Source organism: Eublepharis macularius, chromosome 8 (assembly GCF_028583425.1).
Source record: "Eublepharis macularius isolate TG4126 chromosome 8, MPM_Emac_v1.0, whole genome shotgun sequence".
Taxonomy (NCBI): Eukaryota; Metazoa; Chordata; class Lepidosauria; order Squamata; family Eublepharidae; genus Eublepharis; species Eublepharis macularius.
The window spans coordinates 138,851,698-138,874,588 of NC_072797.1; the positions used below are offsets into that span (position 1 = coordinate 138,851,698).

The 22,891-nt window shown below is 46.5% G+C and overlaps 1 protein-coding gene across 1 annotated transcript in view; it reads right to left on the reverse strand.

The window, feature by feature from the left end:
* Positions 1-1,126: 1,126 nt before the first annotated feature.
* Positions 1,127-22,891, reverse strand: part of IGFBPL1 (insulin like growth factor binding protein like 1) — a 34,780-nt gene continuing 13,015 nt past the window's right edge. Inside the window, exons 2-5 of the mRNA XM_054987230.1 lie at positions 5,977-6,086; positions 4,250-4,366; positions 3,326-3,478; positions 1,127-1,340 (exon numbers count right to left, since the gene is read on the reverse strand). Of these exons, the coding sequence (XP_054843205.1) occupies positions 3,329-3,478; positions 4,250-4,366; positions 5,977-6,086 (377 nt within the window). The 3' untranslated portion in view covers positions 1,127-1,340; positions 3,326-3,328. The remainder of the gene's footprint in view (positions 1,341-3,325; positions 3,479-4,249; positions 4,367-5,976; positions 6,087-22,891) is intronic.

Sequence of the window (22,891 nt, forward strand, 5' to 3'; positions counted from 1 at the left end):
ATTCGTACTCCTATGTACTACCTGTGCTTCATGTGGTCTAATGTCAGTCCTAGATTTGATTATGTTCTGTTTCAGCCATTCTTCAACTTCGTATTGGATCCTTGCTAATGCTGTCTTCGTAAACTGTATTTACCCTATGGCATTGTCTATGGAAATGTCCTTGACAGTATATGGAAATGTCATTGATACTGATTGTACTAATCTCACACTATGTAATTCACTTTGAGTCTCAGTGAGAAAGGAAAACTATAAATGACATAAATAAATAAATAGGGGGAAAAAGTGTTTTTGTTTCAAGTGCTATTACAAGCTAGATGTAGCACAGAGTCTCCTAAGCCCCATGTCCAATCAGAAATTAAAATGACCATAGATTCTCAAGTGCTTTGAGCTGGTGTGGTGGTTAAAGCCCTGGAGAAGGATCTAGGAGACCACGTTCAAATTCCCACTTCCCTTTGAAGCTTGCTGGGTGACCTGGAAAATGTGCTGTTTGCCTTCATTTTTTTACTTTTTGTAAGGTCTGGCCTGGTGAAGTTCTGATGAGCAAAAAAGCTTTCACGAGGGAGGCATGTCATTTGGGTTAGCCTCAGGGCTTTTTTTCAGCTGGAATGTGGTGGAACGGAGTTCCGGAACCTCTTGAAAATGATCACATGGCTGGTGGCCCCGCCCCCTGATCTCCAGACAGAGGGGAGTTGAGATGGAGCGGCGCGGAGGGTAATCTAAACTCCCCTCTGTCTGGAGATCAGGGGGCGGGGCCACCAGCCATGTGACCATTTTCTCCGAGGGCAACCCACTGAGTTCCATCACCTCTTTTCCCAGAAAAAAGCCCTGGTTAGCCTTAATAGAAGATACTACACGAGATGACCACAGGCCACTCATTCACTCTCAGACTAGCCGAATTCACAGCGTTGTCGTGAGGTTAAATGGAAGAAATGTAAGCTGAGATGAGAATGGCAAGATGAAAATGTGCTAATTTAACAGTTCACTTAAAAATAGAGGGAGGGCTTATTCCCATTGACATCTATGTCTAGTATGCTGCTACGAAGCAAGGATATTTTTCAGTATTGTGTTTCTAGGTGTAGACTGTTGCACAGTGCAAGACCTATACCAATAAAAAGAAAAATATTAAAACGGTAAAAAAAAATGCTTTATTGAGCATTTTTGTTGCATTCTCAACTACACTATTACCCCAAAAAAACAACCTGCAATGCGTCGGTGAGAGGAATGAACAAGCTGGTGTATTTGAGTCGTCAGTAAGTAAGAGAGCAAAGCCAGCCATTCCTTCACTGGGTCTAGTCGTCTCTTGGATCTGATTCTCTCAGAGGTGGTCATATTGCTTCATCCTAGAGGGACAGAAGGGAAACAACCGAGAAGCTGTAATCCAGCGACAGCGTAGGCATCATACTATGGACATTTGCCTACATATAAAATCCTTCCAAATAGGAAACAGCCCACCCCAAGTCACTCGGAAGGCCAAAGTTGCCATTTCATTAAGAGAGCCAGATCATTTCACTCACCTTTTAAAGTTCATTATTTTTTTAATTTTAAAAGTAAAGATTTTATTTAAAAAGAAAAAAAATAGAAAGTGCATAGAAACTTACATTTGAATTTAGATTAAGGTAACAAAGATATATTCAGAGTATATAACAGCACAACTAAATTATATAATATCGCTCATCCCCTCTCCTTGAGCTTGAATTTCTTGCCAAGTTTTAGTCCATCGTGTAAGTATATGGACCCCATCCTGCTTTTAAATGGATTTTAGTGATTTCTTAAGCCATAAATAATTATGGATGCCCTCTTTAGCATCTGTTGTGTCTTCTACTTGGATTTATAATACAATCGGTTATCCAAACCAATGCCACTGCCTGGCGATAGTTTATTATTTGGTACTGCCAATCCTCGTTTTTTGTCATCTTGTAATACTTTAAATCTTACCCTTGGTTTCTTCCCTTTCCATATGAAGTCATTTATTACTTTCTGCCACTTGTTTAAAAAAGTTCATTCTTTATTAACTCCTCCCCCCCACCGCAGTTATCTCCTACAGCTGCCTCTCTCGCTTTGCAAGGCAAAAGACCTTTGTTCTCTCTCCCGCTCCTTTTTTCTCCCTGCTTTGTACCTTATAGCATGCTTTGCTCTCTTTACCCCCATCTGTTACCCCCCTGCCCTGCTCCCTGAAACCACCTACCTGCCTCTAAAGACAGCCAGGCAGCGTGGTATAGCAGTGAAGAGTGTCAGACTAAAATCTAGGGACCCTCAGGTTCAAGCCCCCTCTCTGCCACAGATGCTTGCTGGGTGACCTTATGGCAGTCAAATGCTTTCAGCCTACCTACCTCACAGGGTTGTTGTAATGATAAACTTGGAGGAGAACAATGTGAGCTGCTTTGAGTCTCCACTGGGGAGAGAGACAGGGTATAAATGAAGCAAATAAAGCATAGCCCAGTGACACCTTATGTTTTCCCCAGATCCATCTAATCAATTGTCAGTTTCATGCTGGGCACTTAATCCCAGGAACGCTTGGCCTAAATTGGGCCAGGACCATGGCATACAAGGAGCAGGGCTTTAAGTCCCCCCTCCCTGCTCTTTCCCTAACCAGAAATGGCCACAAGGAATGGTGTTTGCCCTGCTAGGTAAACCTGAGTCTCCTCCATATTAAATTCTCAGCACAGAATTTGCAACAGAAACTTGATAATGCTAACGGAGAAAAATACAGTTAAAGGCCGCCTAAGCGGCATTTCCTTACATGAACTCAAAGCACGTAAGGGCTTGCACAGGGGAAAGTGGTCCTTAAGACACCATGGTCCCAAGGCCCCCTGGGCTTTCAAGGTCAATACCAGCACTCAGAACTGGGCCCAGAAACTGAGCGGGACACCAAGAACAATTGCGACATGCTTTTTTATGGCAAGCTCTCTTTGCAAGTCCATAATGCCCTTGTGATATAAGAATCCTCCATTTTCAACTGGCTCTGGCATTTCTGTGCCCTTCCAACTGATGTGATCACTGGGAAAAGAGAAATCTAGGACAGAATCTTTGGCTTAAGCTTGAGTCCCTCTTCCCAACCAAAACAAAGCCAAAGTCCCTGTAATGATGGTTGAACATACTTATTCCTTCTTGCCAGCCCCTTTGTCTCCTCCCTCCTATAAGCTTCACCTGGCAAGGACCTCTCACATTTGTTAATCATGCTGTGAAGAACCACGGACACGGACGGTGCCACAATAATTAAGCCAAACTGCTTCCGAGAGGCTGTTGATGAAGCAAGCTAGCCACACACCCCCTGCCTGAGAATGGCATTCCCAGGCTCAAAGAGGACTAGAAATATTCAGATTACCTGCTACTTCATGTCTTCGGGTGGCAGAGAATGAATGTTCTTGTTAGCACTTTGCTCCAAGACTTTAATACTCCCCTCTGCCTCAGCTTCTCCCATCATGTTCATAGCATGACACTGGTAAACACCCTCGTCTTCCTTTGTCAGCGGGTTAATCTGTGGGGGCGGGAGCGGGAGGAAAGCATTACAATAGCAACAGGGGTTAACATGTTAATAATATGTAGTGGCAGGGCTTTTTTTCAGCAGGAACGCGGTGGAACGGAGTTCCGGCACCTCTTGAAAATGGTCACATGGCTGGTGGCCCCGCCCCCTGATCTCCAGACAGAGGGGAGTTGAGATTGCCCTCCGCGCCGCTCAGCAGTGTGGAGGGCAATCTCAACTCCCCTCTGTCTGGAGATCAGGGGGCGGGGCCACCAGCCATGTGACCATTTTCAAGAGGTGCCGGAACTCCGTTCCACCGCGTTCCTGCTGAAAAAAAGCCCTGGTCCTACCCTAGATTTTATTTTTCCATCGATCCATGGACCAGCATGACTTCTGTGTCTTCACCGCTCTATGAATGTGGCTGTCTGAAAATCACCCGCACTTTCTGGATATTTTTAGTGATGCAGAGAAAAAAAGCAGCAAACTTTTATTCCCCGCCCCCCCCCCCACAACCATTGTGCCCCACAGCAAAGCTCCCTCCCACCATCTGCTGGGCATGGGCAGGAAACTGTGCTTTGAAACTGGACAGGGCCGGTCAGGAAGAATGGCCCGGTGGTAGCAATGTGGATATGGGGTCATCTGAAGCCCCAGTTTGCTATGATTCTCTTTCCTTTAACTCCATTCAGGATACAAAATTTCTACCGGAAGTATCATCACTGTGCGGCACACAGAACACCCACTGCTTGCATGCGCTGCCCCCGCCCCCCCCCCCATACACGAACTCACCAAAACCCAGCCTGTGCTCTCATGTTTAGAAGGTCCACCTCGAACTTGGACCGCTATGTTGACTCTGTCTCCTGGCAGTTCTTCTAGGAGCCTTGATCCCTTTGGGGATTCTGTAACCTGTAGAGTTTATCGAGACAGCACACAATTGACCAACATTTGCAGAAGTTGAACTCGGAAGCTTTTATTCAAGTTAATAATTGGTGGTGGAAAGAGCACTCAATTCAGAGGCTGTCATCACACGGCCATACATTTAGCACCAAACTAGCGCCATCTCCCGCTGAATGCTCTCCTTATTCCAGCTCTCTTGTGATTTTGCCATTCTCCCCCATTCACGCTTTGTGACTCTTTATGTCGTCTTTATCCACTTCCATGTGAATGCCCTGGATCGACTATGAACGCTTTGCAATATCAAAACGCTCACTCTCCCCGATCATCTGTCTCACCTAACACTGATTCTCCTGCCCTACACTCCCACAAGCCCCAGCGTGACCCGCAATTAAGCCTCAAAGTAATTAAAAAAAACCCGTCAGCCTTATAACGCTATAGCAATATTCTGCCATGGGCGGGAAACCTCTGCTACCTATCATGGTTGGCTTTTGGGTTGGCCCAGCACAACATTTGTATAATAGAAGAGTGATATAGTGCAAATATGCGAAACATTTTTTTTTAAAAGGGGCAGGATTTTTAGGGCCCCGTTTCTAGAGGCACTTTGACAGACCGTCAAATTGCACTTTTCCCTTTTAATGTGACTGACTGGAAGCACAAGCAGTCATCAAAAGATGGGAGAATCCGTTCTAATAACGGTAACAGAAGAAACGATTTCTAGTGCAAAACTGACGAAATAAGGGCCCATGTGACGACGGCCAGAGTTGACTTATGGCGACCCCTGGTGGGGTTTTCATGGCAAGAGACTAACAGAGGTGGTTTGCCATTGCCTGCCTCTGCAACCCTGGTCTTCACTGGAGGTCTCCCATCCAATTACTAAACAAGGCTGACCCTGCTTAGCTTCTGAGATCTGACAAGATCAGGCTCTCCTGGGCTATCCCGGTCAGAGCAAGTTAATAATTACAAAACTGTAATTATGCTGAACTTTTCTCTGGTTATCTGCTCTGCTAACCTGTATGCAGTCACAGCTGATCTTCTGAAGGTGTTCCCAGAACTGACCAACAGGACAGATTTTGCAACAGCTAAGGATTTTGTTTAAACGCTAAAGAATCTTCTTCTCATCTGTCTTATATTCTGGGCTGTTATATCTTTTCCTCCAAGCGCTCAGAGCAGCATACATGGAGAGTCCAATTTTGCTAAATCAGTATCTGGACTTTCCAGATTGTTATTCCATTAATCTCTAAGGCTCTGTGTATCATATTTATTAATTGATCTCAAATATTTATATACAAATATTGTAAGTTTCACTTTCTGTACTGATTCCATCAGACTCTCCAAAAGTGGGGGAAATTCTGAAGCCCTCAAGGCTGCTGAACCATATTTGGACACCAACATATGTTGTAAATATTACTATTTAGCAGAAGTTGACAAATCGTATAAAAGTCACCTGGAAGTGTCATTGCAGCACAATCCCAGACTCTACCCACCCCAAATCTCCTGGCATTTGCTTAGATGTTGTTTGGAACCCTGTCCGCAGGTCAGAAACAGATTGTGGATGCAGCCACCTCTCCCTAAAGAACATGGCCCCAGAAGCCCTTCACAAGGATCATCTGCTGGCATACCTTTTTCCAGGTGAGGATAGGTGTTGGGACAGCTTTCACTTCACAGGACAGGTAGACTTGGGCTCCGGTAACATTGTGAATCTTTTTGGGTGGCACCACAATAGTTGGAGCTGGAAGGGAAACGAAAGGACATCTCAGAACTGCAACTCTCCTCTCCCATGCAGGAATGGATCGCTGTCTCGGATGTAAGGCTTTCTATGGCATATAAAACTAGCTGTCAAAATAAATAGTTAAGACCAGGGCTTTTTTTCAGCTGGAACGCGGTGGAACAGAGTTCTGGAACCTCTTGAAAAGGGTCACATGGTCACATGGCCAGTGGCCCCGCCCCCTGATTTCCAGACAGAGGGGAGTTTAGATTGCCCTCCACGCCGCTCTGTCTGGAGATCAAGGGGCGGGGCCACCGGCCATGTGACCATTTTCTCCAAGGGCAACCCACTGAGTTCCACCACCTCTTTTCCCAGGAAAAAAGCCCTGCAAATAATCATTTAATAAGCATGACTCCAGTTTGATGCTCTTGGATATTCTACGATCCAGATACAGAATATGGAGTTTTTATCCAGTTTTAGAAGGAAAGGATGGGAGGAAAGGCGGCATGGTATAACCTGATCTCATCAGGTCTTGGAAGCTATGCAGGGTTATCCCTGCTCAGTAGTTGGATGGAAGATCATCAAAGAAGACCTAGGTTGTTATGCAGAGGAAGGCAATGAAAATCCATCCCTGCTCCTCACTTGCCTTGGAACCCCCTTGCCCGGGGGTTGCTGTACATCAGTTATGACTTGATGGTACATTTGTACATAGAAGGAAAGGCTGGAGACGCCAGGGGAGCTTTTCAGAGTAGAAGAGTCGGAAAGAGGCTTTGCTTCTCTTCAAGCACGCACGCACGCACACGACAGTCCCACTGTTAACTTTTGTTCAAAGTAGTTCTGAAACAATACAAGACCTACACAACCTTATTTGCCACTATGGTAAGTGTGCACGCCATAAACAGCCAGCTCTCCTTCTCTGAAAAAGAGACCCATCCTTGTTCATCGCCAGCCTATGGCATGCTGGAACACGAAGGTTCAGGTGCCTTTGTGCTTCCCCGGGTTTTCTTTCACGCAGAGCGCTTTGTTATCTGTAACTATGGCAACATTCCATGGGAATGGCAGGCTTCCGTGCACGGGCTTTTTTTTTGCAAAATCAAGCCAATTTTCATCCAGCGATTTTTTTTAACAGCCCCAACAAAGGAGCAGAGACATTTGCTCCCCATTCACACTCTTCTCTTTCAAACGGCAATTATCACAGGAGGGTATTTTCTGAGCTGGTCTCTGGAAGCACCCAATATCACTCCTGCTCAAGCCCTTCTTGAAAACAGAGCTTAGCTCTTCCAGGGTTTACATAGCAGCCCGTACCCCACAGTGCTGGTACCACCACACGACAGATACTGCGAGAATATTGAGCGCTGGGCACATGATGCCCTTAGCATGCCGGCCATGAGAAGGACGTGCGCTTTTCTGCACTGTTAGCCACGGTTCCTAGTCCAATCACTCTTTGAAAATGAAAGGAAAAAGAGGAGGGGGGAAAGGCCACATGTTTGTGAGATAACGCCCCTCTGTAAAATCACTGTGACAGATGAATATTTCTATTGATGCTACTTAACTGAGTCTGTAAGGAAAAGAAGCATCGCCTAACAGTCCAGGGCAATTCCCTTGGATCCCGGGATTAATACCTGCCGAGTCCCTTCTGTTTCGAAGGAGTCTGGTGGCCTAACAGCATAATTGTTCACATCTGCTCTGATGCAAATTTATGCTTTTTTTTGTGGGCCGTATGCCAGGCGGCATCCCTGTACCGGTAGTCTTATTTGAAATCACAGTATATCCGGGAGACTGTCCGCAGTTTATTGAGTACCTGATCCACGAATGCTTTTTTGGTTAGCCAAAAAGGTTTTCTGGTGCACATCGAAATCCAGGTAAAAAGCAAAAATTGCAACATTCAGTTTTCATTCAGAAAACATTCAAGAGCTAGTGTGGTGTAGCGGCTAGAGTGACAAACTAGGATCTTATATACACAAAGCAGGAGAACAATATTCAGTGAAGCAGCAGCTAGCAAGTTGAGCCCTTGAGGATGTCAGGGACGTTTTCATACGCACGTGTAAGATTGCACGAAACTCACAGAATGAAGCATCTTCCTAGTGCGATTTCCCGGCACGATCCCCTTTAATGGCATGATGATGTCAGAAATCACGCCATTAAACGGGATCGTGCCGGGAAATCGTGCTAGGAAGACGCTTCATTCTGTGAGTTTCGCATGATGTTCCAGAGCTTTTGGCCGTGTGGAAACGGCCCAGGTTCCCTGGTGGGGGCAGGGGAACCTCTGCCCCCACCCTCTTCCCCCCACTCATCTGGCTGGTGGGAGGGGAAGGTGGGGAACAGGCCTTCTTGGCAAGCTCCAGGGGTGGTGTGATGTCACTTCTGGGAAGTGATGTAATGGTGCTGCCCCAGAAGTGTTCCCATGCTTTGCAGCAGGCCCATCAAGGTCTCAAAACAGCCCATTTGGAGCGCCAATCGGCCTGCTGCAAAGGGCAGGAGTGCTCCTGGGCCGTGTGATTTCCCAGAAGTGACGTCACTGTGTCACCCTGAGACCGCATGCACGCTTTGCACACGTGGAAACACACCAAGAAAGGTGAGTGCTGGGTCTCCACCCTCTCACCATATGGGAAGAGGCGGTCTCACAGATACGCTGGTCCCAGTCCGCATAGGGCTTTATAGGTTAATACCAAAACCTTGAACCTGATCCAGTACTCCACTGGCAGCCAATGCAGCTGGCGCAATATAGGTGTTATATGTGCTCCAGTCGGCGCTCCTACAATAACACGCGCTGCTGCATTCTGAACCAGCTGCAGTTTCCGGGTCAGGCTCAAGGGAAGCCCCGCATAGAGCAAGTTACAATAATCCAGCCTAAAGATGACCGATGCCTGGATCACTGTAGTTTAGTCGCTGACTGAGAGTTACAGGACAAGCTGCCTGGTCTGTCATAGGTGGAAAAAAAGAGGACCTGGCAACCGCTGCGACCCGTGCCTCCATTTTCAAGGAGGCATCCAGAATCACCCCCAAACTCCTAACCAACAAGACTGGCATAAGCAGCGCCCTGTCGAGGATCGGGAGTCGGAGTCTGGCACCTAACACCCTGCGACTCAAATACAGGACCTCCGTCTTCGTAGGATTTACAGTCAACTCTGTTTCAACCAACCAGTCACGGCATCAAAGGCACGCTCCAGGACATCCGGGGCTGGGCCACCTCTCCCCATATGTGCCCCAGAGGACGCTCCGATCGGGAGAGAAACACCTATTGGTGGTCCCTGGCCCCAAGGAGGCCCGCCTTGACCTCAACCAGAGCCACGGCTTTCTCAGCCCTAGCTCCAGCCTGGTGGAACTCTCTGTCCACTGAGACCAGGGCCTGGCAGGATGTGTTATCATTTTGCCGGGCCTGTAAGACAGAGATGTTCCGCCAGGCATATGGTTGAGGTCAGGCTTAGCTTCCACTGGCTGAAAAAACGGAGAATAAAATCTGAATCCCTCCCTACTAAAGTTGTCCACCACCTTATTGTGTCAAGTTGTCTCTGCTGCTATTGATTGCCGCCATCTGAATGTATATTTTATATGCAAATATATAATATTTTTAAACAATCTATGTATGGTTTTAATTGTATAAGTTAATTTTAATGTGTGTTAATATGTTGTAATCTGCCCTGAGCCCTTTGTGGGGAGGGCGGAATAGAAATCCAAATAAAATAAAATAAGGGGACCTGGCAACCCTAGTAGGAGAGAAGATGTGGCTAAATTGCTAAGCACACAAAACCAACTCAAGAGTAATAGATATTTCCATTCATTGCATCTGGAATCTGCTTTTACACGGGGTGGGGCAGAGAGAGAGAGAGGAAGAATGTTAGGTTTCATTTAGCATGGCTACAGAACCATAGACTAGCCTCAGTTCAGTCTGCCCCAGGGCATGTATAGCTAACTAAAGCTTCTGTGGCAACCACCATGTACAAGAAGTCTCTTATATGGCTTTTCTTCTAAGTTTTCTCCTTTCCAGTCCTAAGCAAGACTCTCCAAATCCTCTGTCGAAACTACGTATGCGTAAATCGGCAAAGCCCATCTGCTCAAAAAGCTCTTTTGCATGTGGGGTTTTGACCATTCACCCTGTTCTTAATCCTCTGTCCATGCAAGGTCACAAAAAGCTCTATAAAGAGAAGTAGGTGAGAGGCTTATTAGTGGGAGGGTAGCCCCCAGTTATCATATAGGTCAAGGCTAATTAGGAAAGGATACCCTATATCTAATGCTGAGCCTGGCCCCTGCGTGGATTGATAAAGCCAGAGAAGGGGGCCAAGTTCAGAGAAGGACACCCTTCTGCAGACCTTGAAGACCCCCCAGGTTTGCAGAAAAATACAAAAAATACACAAATCCCAACCCACACACAGAAACATCTTCTGTGCTTGCACAGACAAAGCTGCTCCACCAGCCTGGTAGCATCCGCCCACCTCTCCATGTGCAGGAGACATTGGAAGAAGGAAACCGGCTGCTTGAGCCAGGAGAGGGGAGCAGGAGCCATTCCCCTCACCGCTCCTTGCAGAGTGCAGGGGAGGAGGAGAGGTGGGTGGGCAGAATGGCAGGGGCAATGGGAAGGCAGATGAAGGGGGGGGGATGGTGAGTGGCCAGGCAGAGCAGTGGGCAGCAGGCATAGCAGCGGAGGGGGCAATGCCAGCAAGATGACTTTTTCCCATGAGTTTGCCGTGTGTGTGTGGATGTGTGTGGATGTAATGTGAGGATTTTTTGAGTTTTTTTTTTAAATATTGGGGACTGATCCAATAGACTGCAAGTGTTCAATATGTCGCCAGTGGGCCAAATGCAGCTGTGTTGATTGCAGGGTGCAGCCGGCCTGAATTTTTTAGTAAAAATAAACAAATAAATCAGCTGTTCAAGTTTAATTCTACTACAATAACATCACGAAACTGGAGCAACATGAAGAATTACTTCATTGTGGGTATCAATTAAAGAATTCAAATGCCAAGCGCATGTAAGGATTTTTGATGCCTTGTTTCAAACAGTCTGTTTAACTCCCACTGACCTCAACATGATTAGACGGCCAGCTAGACCAGAGCGCTGGTTTTAGAAAGCTAGAGAAGGAACAAGGCTGTGGCCCTCAAATACCGAGCGCAGGAACGATGGGCTTCCTGAGGCGGCAGCAGTCTCTGGAGGGACAGGCTGGATCGCCTGGCCTTTCTGCTGCAGCGACGGCCTCCGGAGGCCGTATTGTCAATGGCTCAGGTTTTATGCTGGTGCTCCTGCGCAGGTGCACCAGGATAAAAAGTGCATCATCGCCAATACGGCTTGCCTTTCATATAGAAAGATGGCCTTAGGTCCAAATATGAAAAGCCATAAAGCCGGCGCTGTTATAGTGGTTAGAGAGTCAGACTAGGATCTGTTAGGTGGGTTGGTCTGCAGCAGAACAGCAGGATTCGAATCCAGTGGAATGGAGATCCCTGAGCCTATATATGCCAGGCCTCCCTTGTAACACCCCCACCCGTGACCTTCGGCTGGGACATAAAAGGCTCAGGGATCTCCATTCCTACTCGTGTCCGAAGAAGGGAGCTCGGATTCTCGAAAGCTGACACTCCAGAAATCTTGTTGCTTTGGGAGCCCATTAGGTAGAAAAGCAAAGTACAAGTATGTAAATAAAGGATTCTAGCAGTAAGCATGACATAGAGTTTCAGAATGATTAAAGATTATCTGAAAAACCACACTTGATTCATGCCCAGCCCTCCCCTAACGCGACCACCCCATCCTCTTCCACATTAACAAGCAACCTCGAAAGACAACATCTGCTAGTCTGACATTCCCAGTGTGCAAATCTAAACCAAGGACTAGCCCTGTTATCTTTAACCATTACTAGGTTCATTACAGTGCCTAATTCTCTCCACCTAGAATATTTCACACACCCCCAAGCCTCTTGAACCTCCCTACTTCAAAGCTTTTCGCTCCCCTACAACTCTTAACAGCATCCAAATCCAGAACATGGATTCTCTTGCATATGCAAATTCAAGAATGCTCAGCTGGTCTCCCACTAGCTAATCAGCCACTCTCTTTATCACACTCTAATTGGTCTCACAGGATTCAAATGATACAAGGGCAAGCAGATAACTATACCGGATGAGAAATAATCTAACCATGAACAAAATCAAAGCTTTGGACTGGCACAGTTTCAAGGGGGTGGGATAAGAAGAGCTGAGCTGAGCTGAGAAGCAGCTGTGACTGCCGGGACAACGAATGCCGGATTCTACAGCAGCATCGTGCCTTTATAGCGTCCGCAGCCCTCTGGCCCTCCAATCACATATTTTTCTCAAAAGAACACCCAGCTGACCTGTACCCTTTTCCTTGAAATGGGTTTCCGGCCACTGGAGCAGATCCTACCCCTATCCTACCACTCTACTAAGCAAAATTCAAAGCCTTCCTCCTTCCTAAGGAGGCTTCCTCAAACTTAAATAGCTGTTCCTCCGAGGGAAGAGGTATTAAAGTTCAAAGAAGTCTCCTGAGACTGGATGAAGGCTCCTTGGAGGATAGCTGGGTTCACCCCAGCACTCTCCAATCATGGAAGGCAACGGAAGTGCTGCTCCTTGGCATCTCCAACACATTTTCCCAGGTGTGCACCTAAGATGTTTTAAGCGGGGACTTAATCAACGACGTGTTTGCAGGGCTTTTTTTCTGGGAAAAGTGGTGGTGGAACTCAGTGGGTTGCCCTCGGAGAAAATGGTCACATGGCTGGTGGCCCCGCCCCCTGATCTCCAGACAGAGGGGAGTTGACATTGCCCTCTGCGCCACTCCTGTCTGGAGATCAGGGGGCGGGGCCACCAGCCATGTGACCATTTTCAAGAGGTTCCGGAACTCCGTTCCCCCGCGTTCCTGCTGAAAAAAAGCCGTGCGTATTTGCTTCCAGGTGATCCATACAGGCAAGTTCGGGTGGGATTCAGCGCAGGCCAGCCTACCTCGTTATCTTAAAGGGTGGCCTCACTGCTATTCTCTTGGGGTCTCCTTTAACCTTCTCTTGTGTTTGATTCTCCTCATTTAGCCTTTTACTTGCATTCAGTTAACAGCAACAAATATTGAGCAAAATTATTGTGCTGCTATTTCATTCACATTCTGGAAAGACAAAGGAACACTACCAAACAGATGCCCTATCTCTGAAGGATATCTCCAGAAGCATAGTCATTTCACAGCTCCCCAACACATGACCTTACAGCTCAACACACTCCAGGGCTCCCAAATAAAGAATGGCCAACTTCACTTCAGACCCAGCCATCTAGAAGGGGCGAGTGTGTGGATTGTTCTAGTTTCCCCGTCAGGGCTAGAGACCCCTACTAATACAGGCTCGCTTCTTCCCTGTTCTTCTATACACAAGGCAGTTCCATTTGAGAGAACTGCACATTTGGTTAACACACAAGACCAAAAAAGACCTACAGTCTCAAATGGCAGGAGTTGTGCCCTAGCCAAATGCTAGTCACAATTTGTCTTGCTATAACTAGTCTGTGCAGCTGGTTCACAACCTGCTTGTAACTGGGCAGAGCCATCAGAAGCGAATGCCTGCCAACGCCAACTCCCAGTGCAATGCCTTTCTCTCTTTAGAAGGTGACGTCTAAGCCGTGCATCAAATCATTCCATCACTGCCTACTGTTTCCATATACAAACCCACTCCTATAAATCATCTCTCCAAATTGCACCCCCCCCCTCGAGTCAGGCTTCAAAGAAAGCTCCTCTCACGAAATTGGGTCCACAATCAATGTGGCAATGGTCAAGATTTCCTGACCAATGGCCATGAACTCTGGTCCTAGGTTAACATCTTTGAAGATCTGCTCATATGTTTTTCTCCTAGGCAACGTTATGGGCTGAGTCCCTTTCTAGCCTCGGGTCCAATGGCCTTTCCAGTTCTACTGACCCAAGCCCAGGTCTCTCATGACAGGGAGTTGCAATGGGCTTGCCCAGTCTGGCAAAAAGTCAGTGGTGAACTTGCCTTAGCTGACATCATCGCAGTGGCCCAAGTCCAGTCCAAGCTGCACGCCTCAGCGCAGTGTGCTCCTTGCTGCCAGTGGCCCTCCAGGTCCTTTCATGTCCACCCATCAGAGCTGAATCACATATTACAGACTTTACATGATATGTGAACTGTCAACAGGCGTGTGCCATGCTGGGAACTCATTTCCCAGGTCTGCAGGGGCCTAATTTTGATAGGAACTATGACACACAGAGAGAAGACAGTTGCCAGCCTCCAGATGGGAGCTGGATCTTCTGGAATTACAGCTGATCAGCTCAGAGGGAAAATTCAACGGTATACCATAGATTCTAGGATGAAATTCCTCTCCAAATTCTCTCATCCGTCCGGCTCAAAGGGAAAACTGTGCAGTGCCTGGAGGCAGAGCGTGCACATGGATTCTTCGCCGACGCTCAATCCAGGGAGGGGGGCAGGGTTAAGCCCTGCTTTCAAAACAATGTCGTTAAACCCCGCATTGCCTCTCTCCCCTTCCAAAGGCTCAGCTGTAAAAGGGAAAGGCAGGAGTCTGCTGGGCCACATCGGGCTCTGGTGTGATTGTCACTTGGTCAGTTTTAGAATGTTGTTGTGTAAAGTTCTGGTCCCCACCTCTGCATCTCCAAAATGATATTATAAAGGTGTAAAAGGTAAGGAAACAGGTCTGGAGCACCTTCTCTCGTAGGAAAGACTTACTGGATTTAGAAAAAAAGATATGATCATGTATAACTATGTATGTGTGATTATAACATTAAGAGTAATGTAGAGAAAGTGGGCAGAGAGGTTTTTCTCCCGCTCCCATAATAGTGATGAAACTGACGGGCAGTAGATTCGGAACAGGCAACAAGAAGTACTTCTTGACCAAATACAGAAACAATTGATGGCAATTGTTGCCAGAAGATGAAGGCTACTGGCAGAGGCGGCTTTAAGGCGGTTTAGAAAAGGCCATAGAGGAGGTCTGTCCACGGCTATAAGGGACAATTCCAGATGTCATTGTTTTTTGCACTGGGCCTGCAGTGATTGCAAAGTGGCTGGGGGGGGGGGGCTTGGTTTTTTGGGAGGCTTCATTTTAGTTCTGTTGGGCGGCCAGGTGTGTGCATTGTAATTGGGCCTGTGGCCATAGCCGCCATGAGCCATGTGTTTCTGCAATGGGAATAATTTTTCCCGCAATAGAAACAAATGGAGAGGGGTATGGACATCTGGAGAGGGGTGGACATCTGGCCAGGAGGGGGTTGAGGGCTATGCAGGAGCGGCTGAGCTTCCTACCCCAGGCATGAGATGTCTTGTTATGACGACTCCAACTGCAAGTCAAAGCCATGAATAAATGGACTGAAAATAAGGAAGAACTTGTACTTGCACTGCTATTACCTTGGATGCTCCCCAATTGCCTGGGACATGGCAACAGAACGTGCGCGACTGTTCCCGTTCAGCAACCACTACTATTACATAGAATTTGTTCTGCTTTTGTTACTCATCTGGAGGGCCAAGAGGTTCTGGCAATCTTGTTTAGCTCTCACTTTGGTTTCTGGGACATCACCAGCGCTGTGCCCACAATGCTTCCAAACATCTTGTAACTTTAAGAGCAAGAAACTGGGAGGTTGCCCCCCCCCCCCCATTAAGAAAAATTCCCAGCAAGCTGAATTCTGAAACTCACACTACATGGGGCAGCTTTTCTGTGCTCTTGTGGAATCCACACAGCACAGTATTCAATGTACAAAATGAACTATGTGGCTATACTTAGAGGTATACCTATTCAGCAAGCCCAATACCCAGTGCTAAGTGGTAGAAAATTCACACTTGAAATGTGGAACAGTAAATACAGCTTGCTGCAAAGCTGGATTTGAAAGTGAAATGCATCCGAACAGCATGTGGCCTTTGTTGTCCCTTTCACAGAGTGGTCGTCGCAGCCACTTTGTAGTTGCTCGGCAACGTACCACAAACAAGAATCTGCCCATCAATGGATAAAGCTCTCCCAAATGTTAATTTATGGTAAACATTTATTGTGGGCAATGTGAATTGAAAAGTCTTCATTATTAACAACAGTTATTATTGTAGTATCAAGTTTAATTGGTTTCGATTCAAAGTCATTCAGTATTTTTACTTGGCTCAGTTAAGCCCATTGAGGTTTCCATGCAGAAGTTTATTAAGTGTACATTCCATGCCTTGGAGTGCATTGTAATTTTTGTATCTTCAGTGTCTGATGTCCTTGCACTTCTTCAACTTCCCTAGGAGATGGACAACAGAGCTTCTGAAGGAAATTCTTGGGAGAGAACCAATGTGGTGAAAACTTTGGAGCTGATGGAAAGATGTTGGTTGCTTCAGCAATTTAATTTACTGAAATCTTTAAAAGAAACCTTGTGTTTACACTTCAGCACAGATACTGTCGTTGTCCAGCAACCACAGCCATATTAATGTGTATTGTGGAATTTCTTTGTTGCAGATACACTGTGGCCTAAACTGTCAATAGAGAGTTAGAAATTTGATGGTCTGTTTCTCCAGACTTTCGTGAAATCATTTTAATTATTTTCCTCTTCCTTTTGCTCCAGTCTCTATTTTTATAACTAAACATTCTACATGGATAGAGGAAGGGATATCAATGTGTACAGGGCTTTTTTTCTGGGAAAAGAGGTGGTGGAACTCAGTGGGTTGCCCTCAGAGAAAATGATCACATGGCTGGTGGCCCCGCCCCCTGGTGGGGCCACCAGCCATGTGACCATTTTCAAGAGGTTCCGGAACTCTGTTCCACCGAGTTCTAGCTGAAAAAAAGCCCTGAATTTACATATCATTCTGTATTTTTCCTGTTAGTTTCTTCTGTTGCAATTGGAAAGGCAGGATTTTTTTTTTAAATTAAGCTAAAAAAGTTGCAGTCCTGATTTGAAACGTTCTATGCAGGGCAATGATAAAGGAGACTATCTTGAGTGGAAATGGAGGTGGACAGAGAGTATTAAGAGAAAATCGGGAAAGGGGCCTCATGGAAGCAAAATAAAGGAAGTAATTCGGCTTCAAACTTGCTGGGTAGCACTCATGGCGGAACTGAGTGCATGTAAAAAGGGCTACCTGTGAAAGAAACAGGCAGGAGAACAACTAATGTCAATACTGATGGAGTGAGTGTAAATAATGCAGCGGAATTACGCTGTGCTGATTAGAGAGGCAAAAGTTTTATTTGAGGAAGTTACATACTTGATAGTAAAGAGGAGAGAGAGAGATCCTTGCTGACTACATCTTGCAGAGAGAGACAAGTGTGGCAGGAGAGAGAAGAAGCAGGATATTGCCCTGTTTAGCCCAATAGGAGACAAGGAAATGACCCCCAGGAAACAAGAGAGGTGCTACTAAGTGATCCTTGCTGCCCCCTGCATGGTAGGATCTTCTTCCTTCTTGCTACTGCAGTACACCAGACATTGCTATTTCCAACAAATACCTGGGGCTCCCGCACAGCCTTAAGATTACAAAATATACAGCCCTTGCTGTCACATTTCTTTCGGTGCTGTGCAAAAACTACAGCTGACCTAAGGTGAGGGTTACCATGTTCTCGAATTGCTCGATTCTCCATTTTCAATGGTCCAAACCTGCCACCATAATGGCATCTTTTTTGCCATGGAATTACTCAGAGCCAAACTACAAGTGACGTCTTACACAGGTTGGACACTAGTCGGCTTCCCTCAACTTTTGATGGGAAATGTAGGCGCCCTGGTTTTACAGCTTGGCTCTCCATTACAGCTGCAAGACTAGGATGCCTATATTTCCCATCAAAACTTGAGGGAAGCCGACTAGTGTCCAACCTGTGTAAGACGTCACTTTTTGTTTGGCTCTAAGTTTGGAACGACAGATGTTGATTTATGCAAGGGAAACTGGAGATATTCATTTCTTCTACAGCCCTTTTTGCTAGCTGGTGCCTCGCATCTGGTCTTGGCTCATTTGAACTGTTCTCACACCTTCCTTCATGAAGGCTGTTACTTCTTCAAGTTCTAAACTAATAATAAAATCATGATCATAATTTGTACAGTTCTTTAGAGTATCTTGAGCCCTCTTGCACGTATCAGCTTGCTGTAATCCTTATCCACAGCCCTGTAAGGTAGATCAGTTGTTTTATTCCATAGCACAGATGAGCTCCTACCAAACAAAGAAAAGATTCAAGGTAGGGACTACAAGTCACAGCCTCTGGCTACCAAGTTTTAGCTACTCTAACTCACTGCTTCCTATTTGGGTATGTATAGCTGGGCCGGCGTCAGCACACAGCAAGATGGAGCAGCTGCAATAGTCTATGGATTCTAGTGGGGCCTACTGCTGCTAACTTCCTACTCGTGAGTCTCCTCTAGGGTTGCCAGGTAATGGGGTGACAGGTAATGGGGGGTCTCTATTAATGACCTACAACCTATGCTGGGTTGTGACACTTTCCTCACACAGGCACTGGGGGGGGGGCAACCTTTTCTTGCTTAGAGACAGCCTGCTAACCTGAAACAACTACTCAGCCACTACTTAACACTAACTTGGACTCTGGTACCAAGGCCTGCAACAAACCAAGATGCCAACTTTGCTCTCATATAGATCCAAGCAACACCATCAGTGGACCCAACAACATCAGCTATGCCAGGGGTGGCCAAACTGCGGCTCGGGAGCCACATGTGGCTCTTCTAGACATATTGTGTGGCTCCTGGAGGTCTCTGAGTATCGCCGTGGCCATACATTTTATTTTAGTGTAGTTTATTTCCCTCCCTTTCCTTCTTTCTTTCCATGTCTTTTCCTCCTTTTTCCCTTTTCCCTTCCTTTCTTTCCACATCTTTCATATTTTCAAAAAAAATGTCGGGGTTGCCAGGTCTGACTCAGAAAATATCTGGGGACTTTGGGAGTGAAGCCTAGCAAGGATGTGACGTAACTTTTCAGATGTCACTTCCAAGTCAAAGGCCAGGTGATGGCTCTTTCCAAGCTCCACCCCTTCCGATGATGTCACTTCCAGCATACTGCACCAAAACCCCACCCCTTTCTGTGCTGTCACTTTCAGGACACTCCCCCAAACCCACCTCCTCATCTGAAGTCACTTCAACGCATCATGTCTTGCAGCTCTCAAACATCTAACGTCTATTCTGTGTGGCTCTTACATTAAGCAAGTTTGGCCACCCCTGAGCTATACCATCTCAGGTTCATACTCTTGCTCCAATGTGATTTATGCCCTCAATGCCCTTCCACCCTCTACATTGGACAAACTGGCCAGTCCCTTTGACAAAGAATTAATGGACATAAGTCTGACATCAGAAACCAAAACATTCAAAAACCAGTGAGGGAACATTTTAACCTCCCAGGACACTCAGTTGCTGACCTAAAACTGGCAGTTCTCCTGCGGAGGAATTAGATCTTATAGTCTTATTGGTGCTACTGGACTCTTGCTCTTTTCTACTGCTCTTCTTTTGTTCTTCAGCCGCTTGGGGAGGGTGATTTGGATGGACAGGAGAGAGAGAAGGGTTAAGCATGCCCTCCCCTCTGCTGTTCTTCCCCCCTCCTTGGCGGTCTCCCATGGCTGCTTTCTGGAGTATAAAAAACAATTTAGGGAAAGTGACCACCTTTCTGTTGTGATGCCATCTAGTTTGACTCTTGTTGTCATTTAGATTGTTGCCTGTAAAAGGGCTTGCCCCTGGCTGGATTGCGTTGTTTTAGGTTTTCTGAGCACAGGCTTCTGCCAAAGTCCATAAGAGTAAGGGCCAAGCTAGACGTGATGAATTACACTTGAATGGCAAGTGAACAGACTCACATGTATTCCTCCCTGTTCACTTGCGCTCCACTTGCACTCCTCTCGATCATTATGTGGGAGGAATACACGTGAGTCTGTTCACTTGCCATTCAAGTGTAATTCATCACGTCTAGCTTGGCCCTAAAGTTCCTGGCTCTGCTTGGAACGGATGTCTTTGAAGTCTCATCCGCTGTCATTCTTCTAACGAGTAGAAAGAGATTTTCTGCAAGTGGCTTGGAATGTTACGGCTGTCCAACAGCATCACTGTCCTTCCATTGTTTAGGCTGAGCTGTGTCAGCCGTTCTCTCCTTTGAACTAGGGGAGCTGGAAAGGTATTCAGTGCAAGTGTCTTTGGTATTTTAAAAGCTCCTCTGACCAGTCGATCTATGAAAATCTGCAAGGCGTTATTAAATGCAGCGGATAGCAAATGAAGTTTGCCTTACTGCTTTAATGATCTATTAGTATTAGCCAAAGACAGGCATCTGTCAGTGCAGTCTATGCATTGAGACAGAAAGTCTACCCAAAGTCACGTTTTCTGGGACACAGATTCCTCCCACCATTTTAAAATAGGCCATACCTTTGAAGCTTACTGGTATGGTGCAGAACCAAGAAGAACTCAGGGGTGGAAGCAGGAGAAGCAAAGGGGTCTTCCGGGCTGTGCTCCATGCACAGTGACATTAATTATAAGGTGGTGCTGCCAGATATTTTTCACAATCCTTGTTATGAACTGGATTGTTTCTTTATTTGAATATTTTCACACTTTCCCTGGAAGAAAAGCTAACTTAATTGCATCTGAAATACAGCCAATCTTTCTCCGAGGAACTCACTGTGCTACACATTGTCTCTTAGGTAAAGGTAAAGGTAGTCCCCTGTGCAAGCACCGAGTCATTACTGACCCATGGGGGGACGTCGCATCACAATGTTTTCTTGGCAGACTTTCTACGGGGTAGTTTGCCATTGCCTTCCCCAGTCAGCTACACTTTACCCCCAGGAAACTGGGTGCTCATTTTACCCACCTCAGAAGGAGGGAGGGCTGAGTCAACTTTGAGCTGGCTACCTGAACCCAGCTTCTGCCGGGATCGAACTCAGGTCGTAAGCAGAGCTTGGGCTGCACTCTGCTTACCTCTCTGTGCCATGGGGCTCTTGTCTCTTACCTCCTCCTTTTCCATTTTACACAAATTATTTTTAACCCAGGGTATTTTACACTGTCCTCTTTTCCATTTTTCCTCACAGCAAGTCCGTGAGGTAGGTTAGGTTGAGAGGTCACCTCCCCCTCCCCAAACCTTGTGGCTCTGAGGATTTAAACCCAGCCCATCCACACACACATCCAGCCATTATGCCGCACTGGCTCTTGTATAATTCACTCAGTTAGGCAAAGGGCCCAACGAGACATAGCATTGGTGGTCCATGAGCAGATCTCTTACTATGTTGTTTGACCCTAAAAATCAATTGCAGGGTAGGATTTGAATTGAAGTTACAGCTCTGTGCACGAGGGGGCTTAATTCCCCCCCTCTCCCAGTGGTATTTTCCCAGTCTAATCTGCTCTTTGTCTTGGCCTGATTTGGACTACTGGAGCTGACTGTAGCCCAGGGAGGAGAGAGGCTGCGAAAATAGCACAGAAGTGAGTTTTTAAAACAAACACCGTATCCAGCACTGGGGCCCTGATTCGGATACTTCCATGCAGTTGCTTTTTAGACTCAGAAACAGGGAGTTCTGCCTGCCTGCATCTCCGGGTATCGCACCGCTGTTGCTCCAGATTGGCTTGTCTACATGAGGAAATCCAGTTGTGAACAGTTGCTATCACGCGGTGGGTAGCGTCTCCAAAAACGTGTGGAAGATGCCCCAAGATCAGGCTTCCGCCATAATGTGGAAGTCTTGCAGGCGAGAGAATGCTTGGTCCAAGATCACCCAGCGAGCTTCAGGGTGGAAGCAGGCGCAGGGCTGGAGCCCAAGTCTCCTTAATCCAAGACCGCCGCTTTATCCACCACTCCAGGATTTGCAGTACAGCCAGTGTGGTATAGTGGTTAGAGTATCAAACTAGGATCTGGGAGTTCTGAGCTCATACCCTTTCTTGCCACGGAAGCTTCCTGGGTTAACCTTCTGCCAGTCACAAATTCTCAGCCTAATTTACCTGTTTTGAGAGTAAGCCCCTTTGGGGCCTCATTGGGGAGGAAAATGGGGTATAAATTAAATTTAAAAGGATTCCCTAAAGCACCAATTCCTTTCCTTTTGTGCCTCTCAGCAAACATTTTCAGCCTCAGCTTTAGGTTTCAGTAAAATTCATTCTGGCCCCCTTGAGGCGCCCCACACACCTCTTATTTTTTGTTCCCGAACCTTGACATACAAATTAGCACTCATCTGTCTGCAGATAGGGTTGCCAGATGGAGACCAGAACAAAGCCATACCCCAGGAAGAGGGAGAGGGCAGCACCAACCTTTTTCTTACATTTGTGCACCTGGTGACATTACTACAGGAAGTGACATCATCACACTGACCCACTTCCGGGTGCTGGGGCTGGCTGGCTACTCCTAGGCAATGCCACACAGCTGCACGAGGCCAGCTGGGCAGCCCACTCCCACTGGCACCATGCAGGAGGGAAGTCGGGAGCCCAGGCTGATGGATAGAGTTGCCAAGGAGAGGGGGCAGATGTCTGTTATTTGGGAAACGTTTCCCTTGGACAGTCCCCCCAAAATACCGGACTGTCCACGTGAATACCGGACACCTGGCAACTCTTATCTACAGACCTCAAAATCTCTTTTAGTGGTCTAAGATTCTTCAGCCATTTTACCATGAGCATAAAGGTAGAATCCATATGGGTCTGTAGTTTTCTGGCTCCTGGCAAGGCTAGGGGAGGAAGTGGCAATGTCGCCATGCTGATTTTGACTTCTTTTAGTGACTGAATCAGAGTTCAGGCCCATGATGAAAAATATAACGTATTATTTTACAGTGGCATTTATTTCTGTCTCCTTCCGAAATCTGATATGTCATCTGAGAAAAACATGAAATGTGGGTCTATATTTATATCTTAATAATGGAGTGACTACGTTGATGTCCTGACATGTCTATTGGCAGTAATGTGATATACAATGCCCAAAATATTAAAATAGAAAAGCAAAAGGTTATATAGGGAAATGTCAAAAT